Source organism: Ricinus communis, chromosome 3, assembly GCF_019578655.1.
Source record: "Ricinus communis isolate WT05 ecotype wild-type chromosome 3, ASM1957865v1, whole genome shotgun sequence".
In the NCBI taxonomy this organism is placed as follows: Eukaryota; Viridiplantae; Streptophyta; class Magnoliopsida; order Malpighiales; family Euphorbiaceae; genus Ricinus; species Ricinus communis.
The window spans coordinates 6565844-6585052 of record NC_063258.1 but is presented as its reverse complement, the minus strand read 5'-3'; the positions used below and the strand labels follow the sequence as shown (position 1 = coordinate 6585052).

Here is a 19209-nt window from a genome sequence, read left to right as displayed (position 1 = left end):
AAAATAAACCAAGTGACAGTCCCATAATTGATGTTCCTGAAGAGCCTATCACAAAAGAGATAGATGAACAAGTAACCTCGGAAGAGGTTCAAGTGCATGAAGATGATAAAAATAATGAGATATTAATCAACTATATCACTTCAGATAAGAGATAGAATCGAAGTGAAACTATTATCCACAATGTATTTGCATATATAGTGGCAATTGATATTGCAAAAGAAAGTGATATTAAACATAAGTCTATCATTGAATATCGAAAAAGAAATGATTGGCTTAAATGGAAAGATACAATCCAGATAGAATTGAACTCATTATAAAAACTGCCAAGTCTTTAGGCCCATTATTTTAATACCTGATGATATTAAGTCAGTATGCTAGATGGGTTTTGTGCGTAAACGCAATGAGAAAAATGAGATTTTGAGATACAAAGTATAACTTATAACACAAGGGTTCTCGCAAAGACCTGGCATTGATAATGAAAAAACTTATTTTCTAGTAGTGGATGCAATTATATTTAGATTTTTAGTTAGCCTGGCAAGTTTAGAACAACTTCATATAAATCTTATGGATGTCGTTACAGCTTATTTATATGGATCACATGATAATGACATTTATATGAAAGTTTTTGAAGGATTAAAAATGCCTGAAACATGTAGCTTAAAACTATGAGAAATATATTCAATTAAGCTACACAAATCCTTCTATGGATTCAAACAATCTGGACAAATGTGGTATAATCGCCTAAGTAAATATCTTTTGAAGGAAGGATATACTAACAATTCAATTTGTCAATGTATTTTCATTAAGAAAACAAATTCTGATTTTGCTATAATTGCACTTTATGTTTGTGATTTAAACATCATTGACACTCCTGAAGAGTTGACGAAAATAATAAATTATTTAAAAAATGAATTTGAAATGAAAGATTTGGAACAAATAAAATTTTATCTCGGCCTGCAGATCGAACATTTATTTAGAGGAATTTTTATTCATCGGTCAACTTATAGTGAAAAGATATTGAAACATTTTAATATGGATAAATCTCATTAATGAGTTCTCCTATGATTTTTAGACACATGGATGTGAAAAATGACCATTTTCGTTCTCGAGGAGATGGTGAAGAAATACTTGATCCAGAAGTACCATATCTTAATGCTATTAAAGCATTAATGTATCTTGCTAATTGTACAAGATCTGATATAACATTTTTTGTGAATTTGCTAACAAGATATAGTTCCTCACCAACTTGAAGACATTGGAATAGTGCGAAATAAGTTTTCTGTTATTTACGTGGTACATCAGATATGAACTAATTTTATCTACAAGACTCAAAGTCAGAATTAATTATAACCACTGGTGCGGATTGGCCCTCCAAATTTGTTTTTAGCCAGTTGCACACAATATCTCGCCAAACAAAGTTTGTAAGCCCCTCTTTAGAATGGAGCTGAAGAACGGAAGAAACTTCCATTAAATGCAACTGAGGTGGCAAATGGTAGGACCTACAATCCAATGGTTTTCCAAAGAAAAACTACTCTCCATCACCATCTCCCCTTCTTTCATCACTCTCCTTTTCATAGAAAACAAGGAACCCTAAATTAACAAATTGATTTCAATTAACATTGACATCGCCATGATCAACAATCACAGGAAGCAATGACACTAAGGTTCTGTGAATGTCGAAGGTTTTGTGAATGCTGAAAGTCCTGGATGTTGAAGGTTTGATGAATGTCGAAGGTTCTATGAAGGTTGAAAATTTGGATGTCGAAGATTATGTGAATGGAGAAAGTTTCGAAAGTGCTGTAAAAGTCCAAATTGTGAAGATAGAGAAAAAGATGAAAGGGAAGAAATGAAAGAGATTTGCAAACTAAAATGGAAAAGATGTGGACTGAGCTGAGGAATTTGAAAGCTACCAAAGAAATAGAAATTGAACAGCTTCAACATGAAAACACAAAGATGAAAAATGATTTTGTTATCTTGTTAATTGCATTATTAGCTTGGATTGCTTATAAGGATTTGGTGAAATGAAATTAGTTGTGGTAATTGCTTGGAGCAAAACTATTATTTGTGTAATTTTATTAATGGTTTGATAAAATGAAATTATGACACTTGATTTGAACACTAGTTATACACTGAAATGAATTGTTGTAAATGGAAAAGATTTGCTAAACGACATTCATAATCATAACCAATGAGCAAAAAATAATGACATTGGCATACTGCAGTCAATATTGAGCTAAAGTATCAACACCACTTGCTTACAAGCAAATAACAACAAAGTAGCAATAATATACAAAAGTTACTGGCATCACCTGTTACTGCAGTTAAATATTGACCAAAAAGATAATGCTTGCTCTAAGGCATAAAACACTAAAGTAGCAATAAAACTAAAAAGACATGGCAGCTCTAAGGTACAAAACACCAAAGTAGCAACAAAATACAAAAAAAGATATTGCTAGCTCTAAGGCAGAAAACACCAAAGTAGCAAAAAAATATAGAAAATGTGCTCTAGTCAAACTAATAATTTATAGTAAACTATTGGTCTGTTGTAGAGCACTACGGGTGTTTTTATCTGTATCATTTAGAATTGGGTCTTCACTTACACTGGTATTTTCAAGAGGACTGAAACTATCTATCGATTGACTTAGCCTACACCTGTATCCTAATTCCATATTGGATAAGATCAAATTGAACCGCCGTTTTTCCATAGAACTTTCTTTCTTGCTGCTGTTTACATTTAAATAAATAGATGAATAGTCATTCGATGAAAAATCACTAACTATCTTGCCTTTCTTTTTCTGTCTACCTATTAGTTGCTCTTTTTGAGCTTGCAACTGTGAAGAGGTAATTGCAACTCCTCCTCTCCATTGCAGTCCTGGAGGTTCAAATGGCAAGTTAGTAGCAAATGTAACTTATGAACCATCTCCAGTGAATTTAATTGTCCTTGTAATGGATGATGCATCTATTTTCTCTTTGCTTCTTTTGAAGTCTCTTTCACATAGTATTGGGAACCTAGTTTAAGGACCAGTTTCCATTTTCTCTACTTGTAGACCTTTACTAATTACTCTTTCAGTAGTTTATCCAGGCTATGAATGTCAAAATGTCAGATCAAACATGCCACAAACTAATATTTATAAGAAAAAATAAGTATAAAAAGTTCCCTGACATTATATATTGTTCATCCTGTATTCAAATCCACTTGTTGTTGTGCTTGCTGAAGCAGTTGTTGATGTGCTAGTTGGAGCAGTTGCTGGTGTGCTTACTGAAGTAGTTCTTTGTTGTGCTTCTTTGAAGCGATTCTTTGGGCCGGTTGCTATTGTGCTTCTTTGAAGGCGATTCTTTGGTGTGCTTCCTGGACCAGTTGCTGGTGTGCTTCCTGGACCGATTCTTTGGTGTGCTTCTGGACCGATTCTTGCTGTTCTTCTTTGGGCGATTCTTTGGTGTGCTTATTTGGACCACTTGCTGTTGTTCCCTATAAAGTTGAAGGCAAACAATTGCACTCATTAGAATTTCAAAAATTAGATAATATAAATGCTCAATGTGATGTAAAACTATGTATTTTACCTTCTTGTTCTTATTTGGACACTTGGTTCTATTATGTCCTTCTGTACATAACCCACAACTCTGTTTCTTGCCTTTCTTAGTAAGCTTTTTAATTTTACTGGTTGTATTAGGCTCATTTGATTCCCGAATTCTCTTCTTTCTAGGCCTACCTGACATTTAAGTCAATGGAGGATGTTCTATTCCCTAGTATTCCTCACATCTCATAAACCTTTTAGCAGGGACTGGCAATAATGGAAACTGATATGAGGCTAGATAAGTTGACTTATGATAAAAATGACTGATATATGAAAAATGATCAAGCTTGGAATGATATAGAGCACAAATGGCATGTTGGCATGGGATTCCTATAGGATCCCTTGCCCTACAGGTGCACAACTTTCTTTCTAAAAAGACTGTGTGCTTATTGTTACCTTCCCAAATCTCATAACCATCCTAACCATTAAACACTATTCTGCAACCTGAAGCATTTTCTTTATTATCTTGGAATAAAGCCATACAAGCTGGACTCCAGTCATTAATCCACCTGTTAACCATTTTTTTTCTTTAATTCGATTCGTTGCTTGTAGCCTTATTTCCTCTAACATACTAACTATAGGCTTATGTCTTGCCTCTAGTATCCAGGAGTTAAAACATTCAAAGATGTTATTGTCCACCATGTATGACTTGGATTTGCTAGACAAATAGGCCCTGCACCAACAATGGGGTGGATATTTTAGAAGGGTTTCTGCTGCCTTCTTTGACACTTCACCAAGAAGCTCTAAATTATCTTTGAACTCCTCCTCAAATGTGCTCCAAGCACAAATCCAAAACTTTTTCTTGAATTTCCCCCCTCTCTATTGCTTAAACCAGTTGGAGTAAATGTACCTCGCATACCATCTATGCTTAGCAAGGGGTAAGACATGCTCCACAGCATCAATGAGACCCTAAAGCATAAAAGAGTAACCAATACTACAACTGTAAAAAGATGTATACTAAATAAAAAATAAGGGAGAAGGCTCATATTTGCCCCTAACGTACAACCACTTATGTATATTGGCCCTCCATAGAGGTTATACGTTAGGGGCAAATTTGAGCCTTTTCCCAATAAATACATGGAAAGAAAATGAAAAATGCTCACCTTTTGCATGTCAGAGATTATAGTATAGGCTGCTCCATTTCCAAGTTCAAGTTCTTGCTTTAGCCAATGCAAAAACCATCTCCAATTATTCTTATTCTCTTTGTCTATCACTGTCCATGCGATAGGCACCATCTGATCATCACTATCTTTGCCTACTACAGTAAAAATCTAGCCTTTAGTAACCCCCTTTAAGAAACATCCATCCAGACCTATGATAGGTCTCCATCCACTCTTCCAGTTCCTCTTAAGAGTATCAAAACACAAGAACATCCTCCTAAACACCCTTCTTCCTTCTTTCATTGCTTCCTTACATAACTCAATCTCTACTTTTGTACCAAGATTGCTTCTTTTAAGTACAACTGCATATGCTTCCAAATAACCAAACTCCACTTTGAAACTCCCATCCATTTCTTGGATTATCATCTTCTTTTCCCTTTTACACTTAGCCAGACTAACATTAATTTTTAACAAGCTCTTTGCATCATCTTTCATTTGTTTTATCTTTATTGAAGGATTTTTGTAAATCCTACCCTTGAAATAATTGGCTAAAAACCTAGCAGTAGCACTAGGAAGTGAGAAATCCCTAAAGCACCTATGCTCAAGTATTAGTGTCTTTACTGCTAAATCTAGAGTTTTCGCCATCTTTTGAAATGAAAAGCACAAAAGGGCAGCTTTCCTCATTTATACATTAACCCTAAGTCTAAATGGTTCATTTGAATTGATTTTTAGCTTAACACCTAGAGCTACTCCATAGTTTGCTACTGCGTGTCTAGCCTTATTAGCATTAGCAAAGGTCATTCCAAGCATGAAATGGCTTTACTGCTAAATCCAGAGTTTTCGCCATCTCTCTCTACAGACTGTTCAGGATCAGTTTCCTCATCACTAGATTCTTTACTTCCATCATTTTCATTTATGTTTGCACTATCATCTTCACCATCCTCTTCCTTATTGCTAATATAATTTGTAGGTCCGGTACTATTAACAGGTTCTTCAGTAACAATAGACTCAGGTTGACTAGCATCAGCTCTATTATTTGGATTGAAATAGCTACTCTGTGTAGGCATTTCATTGTTAATATTTGCAGTAGATGCATCCATATCAATATTCCATTCAATTCCCATAATATTTGGTTGAAATTCTTTGGAGTTATCAGCATAGAAATCTAGTTCTCCTACCCAATTGTATTTGCTCATGTAATTCAAAAATCTCCTAATTCCCTCATCATCTTCAACTAAATACAATCCATCTTCCATTTCTTTTCCAGGTTCAAGTACAAAAATATGTTCCACATTTGCATACCCAAGCAATTCCTATATCTATCCTTAATATGTACATGACATAGGAAGTCAGAATCAAAATCATATAGTATATCAATATCACCATCTAGATAATCAATTCTTGGATGTAATTGCCATCTACCACCATAGTTAAATCGCAGATTTACAACATTGGACATTTTGCATAAAATAAAATAAAAAAATAACTTTAAAATCATTTTCTTATGACAGCAAGCAGACGTAGTGTATACAACCACATATAGCTTAAGTATTAAAGCAATGCTAAAGCAATCGCAATACTTAACTCACTTTACACCACGTGAGGACCATTATTTCGAAGGGGACAACTCAACATATAATATTAAAAAGCAATTACATTTCAAAACAGAATAAAACAATGAGACCCACATGTTTTGCTTTAATATACCTGGTAACTCCAACTTGCAAACACAGTATACACCTAAACACAACCGTAACTCACTTTCTTGCTATATAGTTGAATAGTAATTTCAGTATGTCTTAGGATTAGAAAAAACGAGCTTCAATCGATCGATTTAGCCCTTACAGTTACACTAGGTTGGTTGTTGGGATTCTTTACAGCAAGTTACAATCCCTAGTTAGTACAGGACAATAACTCCCACCATTAATTATTTTTTATATCATAAGGAAAAGAAGCCTAGCAAACGTGTCTCGCTTTTATTAAGTTGGTTCCTAAATATGGGTCCTAGTAACGGTTATATATTTTGAACTTAACATTCTTCAGCTCCGTTCTAAAGAGAGGCTTAAAAACTCCGTTCGGTGAGATATTGTGTGCAACTGGCTAAAAAAACAAACTTGAAGGGCTAATCCGCACCAGTAATTATACGTTAGGAGCAAATTTGAGTCTTTTTCCTAAATTAAAATTAAGCTTCCCGTTCACTACCACTTTGAACTCTAATTAATCTTAACAGGGTTCAAGCAACAATTAATTATTAACTAATTATAAATCATGTCTGATAGATGAAAAGGATAGACAAGGAAAATAAAAATACAAATTGTTGTTACAATGCTTTGACCAATGACATGAAAAATTGAAACTCATTTGCCTCGATGCTTACCATATGGAATGCGCGTTTAATGCTTTGGATGCAACGGTAGCCACCCTTTCTTATCAATTTCAGAAACCAAACATTCATATCAATCCAAAACCAAAACCAGTCATATCCTCCTTTTACTTATATTCTTGTAATACGTTAAACTATTCCACAATATAAAACTAATTAGAATATAATTTTATCTTAGTTTACAATTTACATTTAATAATTAAGCTTACCCATGAATTGATGACTTGGTTTCCTATATTTGTAAACGCGGGTCATCAGCTAGCTCAAAAATTAATTATTAACTAGTCATTTAATTGCATATTGCGTAGACGTTATTATTATATTTATTATATTTTTTTTTAATTTGAAGAATTAAAATTTTCACTTTTTGATATTATTCTAAGATAGATATTATTCTAAGATAATCAGAATAATAGTAATTTTGTAAATTGATATTTAATTAATCATGTATATTATGGTATTAATGTACTCTCAAAATATTTCTAAATTTCACGACTAAGTAGTTATGAATTTAGTTTATTTAGTATTAAAAAATTTGAATTTATTTTAACTATTTCGGATGTACTACACTCTACTATAGAACAGTGAAATATATAAAGTAGTATTAAAATTTAAAATACATATAATCTTTTTCTTGCTAATTCGTAAAACAATCAGAATACATATAAGCCGCTTACGCAACTGATTAGGTAGCTCATTAGTAAAATATTACTATTTGTTGCACCCACATTTATACATTTTAATTAGTTAACACGTATATGATATTGGTATCAACATTATGCACTAAGAATCTATTGGTGAATAAGAGGTTCTAATAAATTAAATATCCCCGTATTAAGCACAATGACTTAAATGATTCAAAAATGTAATAATGACAATGATTTTGCCATGTATATCTGTATAGCGGAAGCAAGCACCAAAACAAACCCAAATATGGCTATTACTCTAACAAGTTCTAAGCACTTTCTTTCTCTTCCAAACCCTAGTAAACATCATCAACATCAACATCAAATTCCTCATAAATTGATTTCATGCAAAGCCACCAGTACCATCATTATTAATAATGATACCAACTTGTACAAGGTCCTTTCATTGAACCCTAAAGAATCAAGCCTAGAAGAGATAAAGAAAGCTTATAGAAACATGGCTCTGAGATATCATCCTGATGTTTGCCACGGCCACTCAATGACCAAGGAAGAGTCTACAGAGATGTTTCTGCAAGTGCAAAAGGCTTATAAGACACTGTCAGATCCTGTGTTACGTGAAGAGTATGATAATGGGCTGTTGATGGGAATGACAAGAGGTTTTAGGGCATCAAGGAATGATTCTTTAGCTACAAGAAATAGATGGAGAGATCAGCTTGTTGAGTTGAAGATAAGGTCTAAGAACCGTATGGCTCAAAGGGAGGGTTCTTGGGCTAGTCGGATGAGGACTCAAAAACATAACAAAGACTAGTCAATAAGTTTTTGGTTTTAATTATTTTTATTTCTTTTATTGATTATTGATTCTTTTATGTTTTATCAATTATTTATTTATTTATTCGATCAAACAAATTGTTTGATTTTTGAATTATTATTTTTTCTCATTTTTTTTAGAATTTATTGAATGAAATTGGAGCACTTCTTTTATACTCCTTATCCCTCTATTTATTTATAATAAAAATAAAATTAAGGTAACTACTCTTGCGCCATGTTTGGTTTATATGGAATGGTATAGATATAGAATAAAACAGTAATTATAAAGCTATTTCTAAATAATTTGTAAGCCACCCTTTCATTCATGAGCTTACATTAACTATTCAATAACAGAATTATAATTAAATATCATACAAATTAATGTGTAAACACTATGATAGTGGTGGTGATGGTTGTAGTGGTGAATAGAAGGATGATAATAATAAATAATAAAAGATGATTTTAAATGAATTTAAGATAAATAAATAAGAAAATATGATATTTTTAAAATACAAAATAGGCAATTTTTTTTTCTTTTAAATGGAATAGAAAATCTACAAAATTAAGGAATGGTTATGCTAAAAAAGTATTATTCTTTACTCGAATAACTGTTCTATATCTTGATTATTTTATAAACCAAATATAGCGTCGGAATCTAATCCGACAATTTATATTTGTGAAAGAGTTATAATCTCCTTGTTCATTAGTCATATATATTAAGGATATTAACCCCTTTTTTGTGCATTTTACTATCTTCATAACTCTTGATTTTATCTTCTTATTTAGTTGTAAAATATTGATTCCCATTACTTGCTGGAAATGGGTTATAAATATGTAACAAAAGTAATTAATATTCCTGCATTGCAACACAGCCTGATGCATTCTTGGCTATAACTTATGCTTACATTTGAGGGCTGAAATAGCTGCGGGTAAAAGCTGATTGATAATAATAGAGAGAGCCTGATTCTTTTATATTCATATTTTCCTCTAGATTGATCATCCTAATAATCATTTAAATATTACATCAAATAATTTTTGAATTACTTGCCATATATGTGTGCACAATAATCTTTATAAAGATTGTGATGAATTTAATTATGGAAAAATCTTGATCTTCCTTGTCCAAAATATAAACCATCTATTCCTCTCTAACACTGACGTGTGATAACTTTGAAGTCGCGTAGAGGGGTATTGCTGTAAACCAACTAAGTCTTTCATATCCTACTTTGAGTTTGATATTCAATAAGAACTTCATCGAGCTAGTTTAATAAATGAGCCGATTTTAAAATAAATTTTGATATATTTATTAAGCTTGTAAATATTGGTTGTTAATTGGACCATGAGCGAGCTCAAAAAATATAATGATAATAATAATTTGATAATTAATATGTAATTTTACATTTTGATTTATTATAAATATAGAATTATTAATTTTAATTTCTTTGCTAGAATTGCAGGTAAAAAGAAGGTAACATTATTTTGTAATCACATGGAAATTCCTTGGGCTAGACCTATAATAGCAGCAACCAAAAGAAAACAAAAGAAAAAAAGAAAAGGAAAAAAGCATTGCATCCTCGAGTTCTCCTTCAAACTTGCAATTCCCATCCTGTTTTCTACACTAGATATTTACAATTTTGTTGCAGAAAAATGATCAAACTAGAACACCAACTTCCAAATATATGCTACTCTTTGGGGATCAACTCTTGGTTCAGTTCTTGTAAAGCCTTTAAATTCTTGGAAATCAAATGTAATGTTATATATTACTTTCATACTTCCTCCAACTTAGGAGCACATGCATTGACAGCATCTGAAACAGTGAGAAAGATGTTGTCCTCTCCTATCAGCTCTGCTAGCCTAGACGCATGGAGCTTGTCCACAACGACTGGCCCTGGATTTGCTAGAACAAGCTGCAGGAAGCTTAGTTAATTTGATGCTACTCTAAATTTCAAACGATAGGTGCAAAGCATGATAATCTATATATAGGCGTTATAAGCCATTAACACAATAGTTCCTTAATCATTTGTATATATTTATGGGTCCGTTATATTAATTAAATTATATTGTGATCTATTTAATTTTTAATTAAATTCTCTATTTACTATATCATCAATAAATAAATTTGAAAAAAATTAGTTAAGAAGGGCGGCCAGTGATAGCGACCCTCATTAGGCAATAACCATATGAATTCTCTTTCATTGTGAAATGTTCAAAAAACCAAATAAGAGACTCAACCAAAATGTTGTATTAATGATCTTATATGAGGCATAAATGACTCAAAAACTACCGTTTAATTAATACAGCTATTCAACTTCTAGGCTACCATCCTAGATAATAGCTATATTAATTAATGATATCAAATTAGAATAATTGATTTTTAAGTATTTTTTTTATTTACATGTCTAAAGTTAAAATCAATCTTATTTAAGTATTGTCACATCATTAATTGATGTAAATTATCTTTACTGGATGCATCTATAGATAATAGCTATTTAATTAACAGCTATCTACTTATCAATAGCAATTATTATTACTAATAGCTATCTGATTATTATACCACTTTTGAGTTAGTCCCTAATTACATCAATCTTTATTCATATTTTCGATTCCTAGCTTTCACTTGATATCAGAATTTGTAGAAATCACATTTTAGGAAGCTAGAAAAAGCATGCTACATTGTAAGTCAAATTAATACTTTAGCAATAAGAATCATACCTGAACATCTCTCTTCTGAAGACTATTATGCAACTCTTTGAAAGCATGAATCCCACTAGTGTCAATGTCAGTTACAGCTGCAAGAACACAAACATCCCACAGTTCAGTTAAAACCCAGTTTTTTTTCTTTTTTTTTTTAAAAAAAAAAAAAAATAGTAGGTACATTGGGTGCCCAGGTACATGAGGCCTCTTGCATTGAGAGTCTTCGAAAATGATATGAAATGATTGGTGTAATGAGTCATTACAGTGAAAAGTATACATGTAGAAAGAAAATGTTCAGATTGTTTTAAATTGCGATGAAAAAAGTAGTACGACACAAAGAGTAGACGCATTCAGGAACTGCTTACGGGACATCTCAACGATTAAAAACTGGATTCTGGGTAGGCTAATTTCTTTGAGCTTCTCTTCCTCGTCAGTTAGCCATCTCAAAATCCTGCAGAAGAAATGTAACGTACTTTGCTATTAGCCCAGCAACAAGAGAGGGATATTAAGAGAGAATCAAGTACTCGAAAATAACAATTACCTCTCCTTGATATAATTAGAGTTGGAAAAGTAAATTGCTGAATCTACTCTGACAATCAGAATCCCTTGAACCTTGGAAGCCTCAGGATACTGTCGAATGTTCCTGTAAACAGTAGTCCTTGGGAGCTTTCCAAGAATGGCAGTCCTTGGTCTTGTCACTTGTAACAGGATTTTAGCGAAGGATATTGAGACCTGTTTCTGTCAAAATTTAGTAACAATCACAAGCAGGAAATCAGAACGTGTGATGTAGAATACAATGTTTACCGCGATTAAGAGTCCTATCTCAACAGAAGAAAACACAACACCAAAGAAGGCTCCCATGCAGGCAACGAAATCGAATTTGTCAATATTCCAAATCAAAATTACTGCTTCAATGTCAATTAGGCCCAGCACAGCAGATATGACAATGGAGGAAAGTATAGCGTTCGGGGTGTATTTAAACAGTGGAGTAATGAATTCCAGTGTTAATAGTACAACTAACGACATCACTATGTTTGACACCGCTGTGTTGCAGCCTGACATGAAGTTTACTGCTGAGCGAGAGAACGATCCTGCCAGAAGATCAGAAACATATCTGTAAGAGTATTGCAACCAGAAACGAATTAGTGACCAATCGGTTTTAAGAGAAATGGATAAGGTATGTTTATGGAACCTGTAGTCACGTAACATGATGTCATTGAACCAACAACATTCATGGTTCCTAATGCTACCATTTCCTTGTTTCCATCAATTTGATAGTCCTTCATGGCAGCAAATGTCCTTCCAATGGCTACTGCTTCCTGAAAAGAAAAGCAACACTTTACATATATTGACTGACAGAAATTAAAGGTTACTTTTGACAAGCTCAAGATCAAACAGATATTATATGCAAGAAATCTTTTATCTCACCGTGAGAGCAATCATGCCAGCAACTGCACCAATCCTGAAGCCTTTTCCAAGGTACTTTCCAGTGAAAAATATTTCATCCAGGGATGGTGGGTTTACCCCCCTTTTTATCTTATGTACCTTGAAACCAAATCAAGATAATTTTCAGTTTTCCGTATACAAGAAAAATTGGCACAAAAAAAGAACAGCAGAAATCTTGATCGAAACAGAACTTACAATTTTAACTCCATGCTTATCAGCATGAGTGATATAAACAAGAAAAGTTGATAGAATCACTGAGACCAATGGAGCAATTGCAGATATCCAAAAAAGTTTCTTGTTCTTCTTTCCCTACACCCCAACATCATATAAGCATCAGTTTTCAAATATTTTCCATACAGAAGTTCCGAGTAGAATCTGAATTCTGAAAGAATATAAGTCCTACAATGTGCTTGGCCAACAAAAGGAAAACCAAGAATGATACTCCTATAACAACAGTCTGCCAGTTCCACTGAAAAAAAAAAAGATCAAACACAAAGATTACTATACAAGAAAAGAAATTTAAACAAAAACATGAAGATGCCTTGGCAATCATAATCACTTACACCATGATGCACCGTACTCCATATGGAGCGCATTACAGAGACTATGTCAGTCTTTTGTGTGAAATGACTTATCCCCAGCAATCCTTTTAGTTGTTGAAGTGCAATAGTGATGGCAGCTCCAGCCATAAACCCAACAATGGCAGCATGAGATAGGAAATCAATCAGGAAACCCAATCTGAAAGCCATGTTTAAACAATGAAACAAGTTGGGTAGGCTTAATAATAATCATGGTCATCTTCAATAGGAATAACAAGCAGCATACCTGAGAAATCCTAGCGTAACTTGAGTAATTCCAGCGAAGAATGTAGCTGTGAACGCAAGCCGTAGATAGTTTACTGGGTCTTTTGTAGGATCAATCTCATCCTGCAGTAGAGTTCCAAGCAAGAGGGACACCACTGCCACTGGTCCTATAGCAATATCTTTTGAACTACCCATGAATGCATAAACAAGAGGCGGAACAAAGCTACTGTCTGTATTGTACAAAGTAAAATAGGAATTATAAATTTCAAGCTTAAGATTAGGGAAGACTGCACAGAATGGACGACCCTCCCCGGATACTAATACAGGCCAGATGGGAAATCCAGAATATTTTGAATAAGGGAAAAATTCAGGGACCAAAGGGCAGGTGCCGCCATTGGCCTATGTGGATTCACCACTGAATATATATAGGAGGAAATCTTGCGCACTTGGGGATGCTGAGAAGAAAATTTACTTACATAACCCATATTGAGGCTTAAGATTTGCAAGCTGTGCATATCCAATATCCTGATTTGCAAATCCTAACATCATTAAAAACAGGAAAAGAACAATCGAAAAAGTCAGAAGCTACACATTAAGGCCAAGCAAGGTCTGTACCTGTGGGATACAAAGGCTTGCAATGGTGAGTCCTGAAATAAGGTCCCCTTTGAGTTTAGCCAAGCTGTAGTCTCTACCCCATTCAAGAATGGGGAAAAGAGTTTGAAGGCCAAGGATAAACTTTCTTGATCTTGGCTGGTCCTTAAAAGGGCGTAAAGGGTCATCCGAGAAGAGAGTTTCCTTTACCGTAGCACTAATTTCCTTCAGAAGGTTCTGTTTAGAAGGCAATCCTACCTTGTGAACATAAGGCAAGCTTTCAGAATTTCGACCAGATGATGACTCGCTACTGATATCCATTTCTTTTCCTCCAAGGCAAATAGCTATAGCTTTCCTCTACACAGGAGATCCTGTGTTCCAATTATTCCCCCCTGGAATAACATATTACTTTAAAACGCTAACATTGTGACAGAATCAAATGGCATTCAGAGGAAAAGTTAGCAATAGAATATAAAAAATAAAAAAATAATAAAAAGAAAGGAAAGAGCAGAACTACTGACTAAAATAAACAAGCACAGAGCTTAGCAGATGATGTTGTTACAGGACAGAACATTTTAAAGAAGTGTCTGGACTGGAGAAGGTGAGGAAACTCCTATTTATACTTTTTTCAGAAAAGCAGACAACCAAAATTCCTTAGTTGAATGTGAAGCCCTAACTCTATAAAGGTGGTTTAGTTGCTAAGTGGATATGCTTCACAAGTTGGTTTCCTTATAGATCTAATATACAGTTTTTGTGTAGATTATTTGCATTACATTGGCCCAGAAAGATAAACCTAATATAATATGCGAAATAGTTGCCCAATTGGTATCGGAGTCGTCTCCAGACTTGCGACGCTCGAGCTTCGAGTTGGAACCCTATTTAGAGGCAAATACAAACATATATATATATAAGAACAAATACAAAAGTAATGCCTAGTCTTTTAGATTTCAAGATTGAATGTGGTACTCATAACTCAAAACTTGTAATATAGACTTTAAATTTGACAATTGTTGGTTAGGAATGACATCTGAAAGTCCTATAAGCCATTACTTCGAGTTAATAGAGGCCTGGCTGGAATTGCAATTAACTCAATTTTGAAATGTAGTAGTCAAATAATTAAGCATTTGAATCATAAAGAGAGAAAAAGGTGAAAATGCTCTGCATTCAGCCATGGAAAGTGCATTGCCCATTTTAAACTATCTTTAATAAACTTTTTCTACTATGTAAAGACTATATATTAAAAGAAGGTAGCCATCATTTGTGTAATAAGGTATTAAAACATCCAACGTGACAGACGCTCTATCACTGAACTAGAACTTAAAAAAAATCCTATTAAATAGAAAATATAGTTAAAATAATTTAGACAATCCTGAACATCCTCCTTGCATGCATCTCCACACAAACCAATGTGAAACATATTCTATTCTTCTATTGCTTTTCATAAAGAAGATAAAACCATTTCATGACCCCAAGTAATAACCTGAAAAGCCAATTTGCTAGTATCATCAGATGCTAGTCAACTACCAAACAAAGTAATCAAAATCTCTCTCTCTCTCTCTCTCTCTCTCTCTCTCTCTCATTGAAGTTGGAGTCTAATTATAACTTTTTCATTACAACCATTCATAGTGTGACTAATCATGCCATTACACCTATCTTAATCTAAAGAAACAACAGGAAACCAAAAACCCACAAAACATTGACAAAATGGGCTACAAAGAAAAACACGTTTCAAATAAAGCTAACACCCAAATGATAATTAAAAACAAAAACAAAATAGAGAAAAAAAATAGAAATGAAATATAACCTTTCGCCAATTGGGTATAGCGGAATTGCTACGTCTTCAGAGCTGTGAAGATTTTGATTTCGAAACCTCTCAAAAGTAATTGCTCGAAAGAAAAAAATATTAACTTTCCTTCTGGTTCTCCCTCATCGTCAGCCCTTGTTAACTAATCAGTGTATTCGTATAATCATTTATGCATGGTAGCAATATTTATTGATACGTACATAAAAGAATAGAAAAAGGGAAATGTCAGAGTAAAATGGATATAACCTGAGATGAAGATTCAATACAAAAAAGGGTTAATGAAAAGTGTTTAGATTCATTGGATGTGAAGGCGTTGAAATTCTCTAAAGCCTTCTTGTTCGGTGATAGTAACTAGAAAAAAAACAGTTTCCTAGCAGAAAACACCCACAATATAGGGAACTGACCAATCGAGATATGACACGCGTTGTTGGTTCAGTTTTGTTTTATTTTATTAAATAAATTGTGAAAAATTTTGATTTGTACAGTTTCGTATTATTATATTAATTATAAAATTAAATTTATAAATAAATCTTACTAAGACTTTTAATATTTGATTTTTATTTATTATATTTTGAAAGCAATAGTAAAGTAAATATAAAATTATTTTTATAAAATTTTTAAGTTTTAATTAAAAATTTAATAATAATGATTATAGAACAGGATAACTAATCCAAAAAAGTTTTGACCAAATCAGGGAGGAATTTTATATCTGGTGGGACTTGTGCCCATTATGTCTAGCACTAGGCTAAGTTTGGTTAAACTCAACATGCATGCCTAGTAACTTTCATGGCTACTTCACCCAAGACATTTGCTGAATAGGCCAGTTTACTCCTTATTTAAAGGTGTGAGAGATGCGCCAATGCAAAAGTTAAAAGAAAAAAAAAAATCAGTTGAAGTATGACAATTATGAAGAAATTGTAAGATAAAGAATATAAATAGAAAGAACATTCATCCTCTTTCTTTCACCATTTTCAACCGGAGATTTTTAATCTTTTTATCTTTCATTAAAACTCAACTAATTGTTGTTTCATATTTCATTAAAATTCAAGTAGTCATACTAGCAGGCCTGCCTTCATCGTTGCCATTATTATTGCAATCTCCTTCATAAAGCAATAACTTTTTGCATCACCATTTCCAGCACTATGACGACTATTGTCATTATTGTCATCGCCAACAACCATAACCATCAACATCGTCATTGCCATTAGCCTATTGTTCATATTACATCTTCATCACTCGCCACTGATACCATCGTCAATAGCCATCGCCATTGCCATCGCCATCACCGACACTAGTAGCCATCTCTATTGTCATTATCATTAGCATCATCATTGCGATGAGCCTATATATGGGTATATATGGGTATACATGAAAGCAAAAAAAAAGATCAAAAAATAAATTAATTATATTTTAAGTGCATTTCACTTGCCTTTAGACGGGCATTAGAACAATTTCTTATGTTGGGATGTAATTGGCTATTTTTGCAAATATCTTGGGTGAAATGGTTAAGAAAGTTAATTTGAGATAAATTAGATTTAGTTTGCACATTGAGGGGGCAAATTGACACTCTAACTTGGCTAGCTTATAACGTAATAGGACGAATGGGTTAAATTAATTTGGCTAGCTTATAACTTGGCTAAATTAATTTTACTTTATTTTTATTTGATTTAATTGGAATGATTTAAATGAAATTTTAATGTTAGACAAAATAAGGGAGCTATTTTGTATATCTAATTTGTTTGATTTTTTAAGAATTAATTAAGTTATTTCTTTGGAAAATAGATTATATTTTTTATCGTTCAATTTTTATCGGATGTGAATATATAAATTAATTTCTATACTGAAAGTCATGAAAGAATTAGTAAAGAATATTTTATAAAATAATTATTGGAAAAATGACATTTTAATTAGCTAATGGTGTAAATTTTAATTGGAAAATATTTAGCAAATTGATTAATTAAATTAATTATGTGTCAGGATTAAATTGAAAATTTATTTTGGAATAAGGATTAAAAGCATAATTTTATTAATATGGGTGATGTGTCTAAATTAGTACTCGCAAGTGTACGAACCGAATGGTAGTTCGGGTAAGCTCACCACGAGGTCAATCTCAAAAAGAATTGTAAAGCATATATTATAAAGACCAACTATCACACAAATTACTGAAAGTAAATATAAACACCCGAAGCCGATGTTTTGAGAATAATCTTAGTTTAATAAAAAAAATTAAATAACCAAAAAGTAAATATGCAACTAGAATAATTAATATAAACTATATGATAAAATAGCATTTAGTCTAGCTTTTACTTAGTAATCCCCTTAATTCCCTTAAGCCCTAATTTAACAAATGAGATGGTGATGTGCCTTTTCCCTAAGTCACTCAAGCTAATGATCCAACTTAGGTTTCTTATACCAACATAGATTAAAGTAAAGATGATGTCTCTAATACTTTTAACCTAAAGATTTTCATAACACATATTACTACTAAATTGATATGATGGTCAATCAATAATAATAGATGAAACTAATGAACATATGAAGGAAAAGAAATCATTCATTAAACTCAAAATATATAAGGTTCATACATAAGTAAAAAGCCAAATTAAACACTTATGGGACTTAGCCTAACATGCTTAATCCAATGATCATTGTAATTAAATACAAAGACTTAAGATTCATAAAACAGAAAACTAAAACTCCCTCAAAGTTCAAAGGCTCTTCAAAGAATGAAGAAGATTGGTCCTCTTTATCCACGTCTTCGAAAAGCTTCTCTGATTTTTCAAAGAATGATGCAACACAAGTTAGCAAGATGTCAAAGATGATGAACTCCAGAATTTTCTGCAGAGAATAATAGAACCCTTCTCCTGAGAGATTCAGTAGCCGAAAAACTCCCTATTCTAATTCACATCTACTCCTTGTAGAGATTCCCTTCTTTAGAGTTTTTTTCTCCACACATAACTCCTGTAGTTTATCCCTTATTGTCATAAACAAACTAAACAACTCAAAATAATAATTATCCACTAATTACATAATAATTACTCAAACTCCCCTTTTTGAGCCTTAACGAATTAAGCTAGGCCAAAACTATTAATAGCCCATGTGTTTGATTCTCGAGCCTTTAATAGCCACAGTCCAATTACGCTCATTGGTGCGTTTTTAGCTCAAATTCTCTTTTTTGCATTATTTCTTGAATTTAGACAAGAAAAACTAAAGTGAGGTAAAATACATCTTTATACCATATTATATATAGAAACAAATCATTAAAGCTCTAAAATACCCTTAAATATCTATATACAATTTAGATCGATCAATGGAGTTTTAATGAAAATTTGTAAGTTTGGTATTTTGGTAATTAAATG

The 19209-nt window shown here is 32.8% G+C and overlaps 2 protein-coding genes across 3 annotated transcripts; one reads left to right on the top strand and one right to left on the bottom strand.

Moving 5' to 3' along the window:
• Positions 1 to 7910: 7910 nt before the first annotated feature.
• LOC8266433 (chaperone protein dnaJ 20, chloroplastic) lies at positions 7911 to 8924 on the top strand. The gene has a single exon (XM_002534109.3). It carries the CDS (start codon positions 7911 to 7913, stop codon positions 8511 to 8513), a length of 603 nt encoding a protein of 200 aa, XP_002534155.2. The 3' UTR covers positions 8514 to 8924.
• Positions 8925 to 10059: 1135 nt separating this feature from the next.
• LOC8266432 (sulfate transporter 1.3) lies at positions 10060 to 16233 on the bottom strand. Of its 2 annotated transcripts, XM_025159949.2 has the most exons (15): positions 15851 to 16233; positions 14840 to 14921; positions 14071 to 14438; positions 13932 to 13980; positions 13478 to 13685; positions 13216 to 13390; positions 13056 to 13121; positions 12848 to 12961; positions 12635 to 12751; positions 12399 to 12525; positions 12011 to 12297; positions 11748 to 11938; positions 11572 to 11657; positions 11225 to 11301; positions 10060 to 10419 (listed from the first exon to the last, which is right to left on the bottom strand). In XM_025159949.2, exons 3-15 carry the CDS (start codon positions 14365 to 14367, stop codon positions 10279 to 10281), a joined length of 1935 nt encoding a protein of 644 aa, XP_025015717.1. In that variant the 5' UTR covers positions 14368 to 14438; positions 14840 to 14921; positions 15851 to 16233; the 3' UTR covers positions 10060 to 10278. The 2 variants fall into 2 exon arrangements, with proteins under 2 accessions (XP_025015717.1, XP_015583853.1); XM_015728367.3 differs by lacking the exon at positions 14840 to 14921.
• Positions 16234 to 19209: the final 2976 nt, after the last annotated feature.